This window comes from Theropithecus gelada, unplaced genomic scaffold (genome assembly GCF_003255815.1).
Source record: "Theropithecus gelada isolate Dixy unplaced genomic scaffold, Tgel_1.0 HiC_scaffold_3717, whole genome shotgun sequence".
Classification (NCBI taxonomy): domain Eukaryota; kingdom Metazoa; phylum Chordata; class Mammalia; order Primates; family Cercopithecidae; genus Theropithecus; species Theropithecus gelada.
In genome coordinates, this window is record NW_020260244.1 from 1 (window position 1) to 620 (window position 620).

General features: G+C 52.7%; 1 protein-coding gene across 1 annotated transcript; it reads left to right on the plus strand.

The window, feature by feature from the left end:
• Positions 1-5: 5 nt before the first annotated feature.
• Positions 6-329, plus strand: LOC112617729 (keratin-associated protein 1-3-like; the record flags this gene model as incomplete). The annotated part of the gene is made up of 1 exon (XM_025374423.1): positions 6-329. A coding segment is annotated over one exon (324 nt), but the record flags the coding sequence as incomplete, so codon positions are not given.
• Between the last annotated feature and the right edge of the window lie 291 nt (positions 330-620).

Below are 620 nucleotides of genomic sequence, written 5' to 3' on the forward strand. Positions count from 1 at the left end.
GCTGCTGCCAGCCAAGCTGCTGTGAGACCAGCTGCTGCCAGCCAAGCTGCTGCCAGACCAGCTCCTGCGGAACCAGCTATGGCATTGGTGGTGGCATCGGCTATGGCCAAGAGGGCAGCAGTGGATCCGTGAGCACCCGTATCAGGTGGTGCCGCCCAGACTGCCGTGTGGAGGGCACCTACCTGCCCCCCTGCTGCGTGGTGAGCTGCACACCCCCATCCTGCTGCCAGCTGCACCACGCCGAGGCCTCCTGCTGCCGCCCGTCCTACTGTGGACAGTCCTGCTGCCGCCCAGTCTGCTGCTGCTACTCCTGTGAGCCCAGCTGCTAAAAGCCAGTTTGCTGATTTTCAACTTGAAATTTCCACTTTCAGTTCAATTCATGAATGAATTATTTCTTCAAGCACTTGTGGACCACTAACAAATTCTTGAACTTTTCTTTGGCTTTGTTATGGGGGTTACCAAATATTTAGGCCTCAGAATTACCTGATTCCTTCCAATTCCAGAAAGACCTTGCTCTTCTTTCTGAGGACGCCAAAATACAAGTTTGACCCAAAAAATGAAAAAGCCGATTTACCTTGAAATTGACCCTTTACAAGCATTGAAGCCCACGCTCTGAGTCT